General features: G+C 41.1%; 1 protein-coding gene across 1 annotated transcript in view; it reads right to left on the reverse strand.

Moving 5' to 3' along the window:
• The window catches only part of LOC106812294 (glutamate receptor ionotropic, kainate 3-like), a 29,016-nt gene that overhangs the window by 15,634 nt on the left and 10,882 nt on the right, over positions 1 to 2,500 (reverse strand). Inside the window, 3 exon segments of the mRNA XM_014816131.1 lie at positions 186 to 344; positions 685 to 738; positions 1,536 to 1,610. Of these exon segments, the coding sequence (XP_014671617.1) occupies positions 186 to 344; positions 685 to 738; positions 1,536 to 1,610 (288 nt within the window).

Raw genomic sequence — 2,500 nt, forward strand, 5'->3', positions numbered from 1 at the left:
CTACTACTACTACTACTACTACTACTACTACTACTACTATACTGCTACTACTATTACTACTACTACTACTAATACTAATAATAAAATCCATCGATATAAAAAGACAGAGTGAAAATAACGCTTAATTAAAGCAACATTAACGAGCAGAATGTGGATGAGGATGCAGTGAATCTGCATGTACGCACGTGTAGGGGCTGGCGACCGCCTCTCGTCAGAATGTCGCCGAGCGTGTGGAAGTCGTATCGCCGCGAGAGGGCGCGTGAGTCGGGGTTGATGAGACGCAGGAAGGTGATGTTGGCGCCGCTTCGCTGGATGCTCTTATCTAGTTTCACCGTCGTCATGTCCTGCGCATGCGCACGGGTAAACGAAAGGATTAACACACGATCTGAGAAAGACAATATGTTGCTATAACGAGTTCACGATTTCAATTCGGAATCAATTTAGCCGACCCGATATATTAGGTAATTGTTTGAAGTTACGATTGTTTATTTTATGATTATTGTCGGACACGATGGAGTCTTGTTAGTAAAATAGTTAGCGAAAATATTTCCAGAAATAGTTGGGTTTTTATTTCCGCCCTAGGTTAAAATTTTCGATCACGTGTTTAGACAGGGAACATATAAATTAGGTGGCACGATCAAGTAAGAAAAGAAACAAGAAAAAAAGTGAGAGACACGGACTCACCAGCGATGTGAAGTAATAGTGGTAGTACTGCGTCACCATCTTCATCTTCTTAGCCTATAGATATACAAACATCGACTCTAAGGCTAAACAAGTTAACACACAGCAGGTATACAACAATATATAGTAGTATAGTATAGTAAAGTATATATAATAGTATATATAATAGTAACAACAAACATTACACAGCGGATCGCTGCCATGTTCCTACGACGTAGATTCACGCACCGAGAGGATGCCGGGATATTGAGCTCCACAAACCATTGCAACAGCGCAAGTGGGCAAATCTATATCTAGTCCCTTTAAGCTCTTGTTAGCGTCTTTACGTAATCACGGGACAAAGATACGGATAATTTTAATTGTAATTAATATTATCATGGATATAATATGCGATATTTTTAATGGGGAAAAAGATACGCGATACGTAATAAAAGATATCTATATATAGAAGTCGTGATAACGAATGGCAGCGCTGCAAAACACGAGGAAGGGATTTTATATCGGCGACCATAAGGTTCGAATTTACACGTAAAGGTCACGGACGGGCGAAGGTCAAGGGCATCGCTGCATCCGTGTATTTCCTCCGATGACGCATGCGCGTCAAGGTGCATCGATCGTCAGAAGAAACTTCAGCAGACGATATAATGTCTATAGCAGCAGCACGCGCGGGAACTCATCAACATAATTTATTCGATGTTCGAATCCGCATTCGCGTTGTTTGCCTTAAAGATTTCGCAGCAGATAAAGCGCCCGCACACACACTCGCTATATATGAAGCTGTTTGGCAACTCGATTTGTCCGGGGAAATTTTTTTGCCGCCGTGTGCGCATGCGCAGCAAACATCGTCTGCTTACGTCATTCATGATGCGAGCTATCTTCGATGCGTCACAGTCGATCACGATTTGTTGATCCCCGCGTTGCCGGATCTCCTGCGAAAAGGAAAAAAACAGATGAAGATCAAAGAGAATCATGAAGAAACCTCAGCATCACAGCACAGTGTAAAATCATTAGCAGCAGCTGGGAAATGTTAGGTTACGGCATTAGCTACGGAGCGATGCTACTGCGCTATATAGTGTCCGCGTAATAACGTTAAATTTCATTATAAAACTCGTACCTATAAAACTTGTAACTGTAAAACTTGTCATTGCAAAACTTGTCATTGTAAAACTTGTAACTGTAAAACCTATTACTGTAAAACTTATTTCTGTAAAACTTGTTACTGTAAAGCTTGTCACTGTAAAACTTGTTACTGTAAAACTTGTAAACCGTGTGAACTTGTAAACTTGTAAACTAGGAAAACTTATATTCGGGTTGTTGTTTCAGTCTATGTAATGTACGCCTTCTATCTAATTAGTGCTGCTTTATGAATAGCATGGCCACGGGGAGCTGTCCATGCGCCAAACGACGCAGAAATCTTTATAACATTGAATAACAATACGGTTATTAAATCTTTATTTTGGAATCATTGAATAAATCAATTCACGTATCGTGAGCAAAGTGACGCCGACGAATTCTACACGACGCGTCACAAGGATGTGTGACGTCATGCTATCCCCCGTGATTACACCTATACAGGGCGTCTATAGCAACGCTTTCATGTCGATCTTTTGACAAATCTTCGTGGTTATCTGAGTGAATCCATCCCAGCTACGCAGTGAGACTACGGAAATCGCTAGGATAGCGAAATAGCTTCGGTAGGACAAGGTGACGTTACTCTTTCCATGTCGTAACTGTACGAGATTCTATTTTGACCGAAATTCCGAATATTTTGCGGATTGGACCGAACCCAGATAAAAATCTCTAGCTAGCTGAGTATTCG

The sequence above is a fragment of the Priapulus caudatus genome, unplaced genomic scaffold, assembly GCF_000485595.1.
Source record: "Priapulus caudatus unplaced genomic scaffold, Priapulus_caudatus-5.0.1 Scaffold631, whole genome shotgun sequence".
NCBI lineage: Eukaryota > Metazoa > Priapulida > Priapulimorpha > Priapulimorphida > Priapulidae > Priapulus > Priapulus caudatus.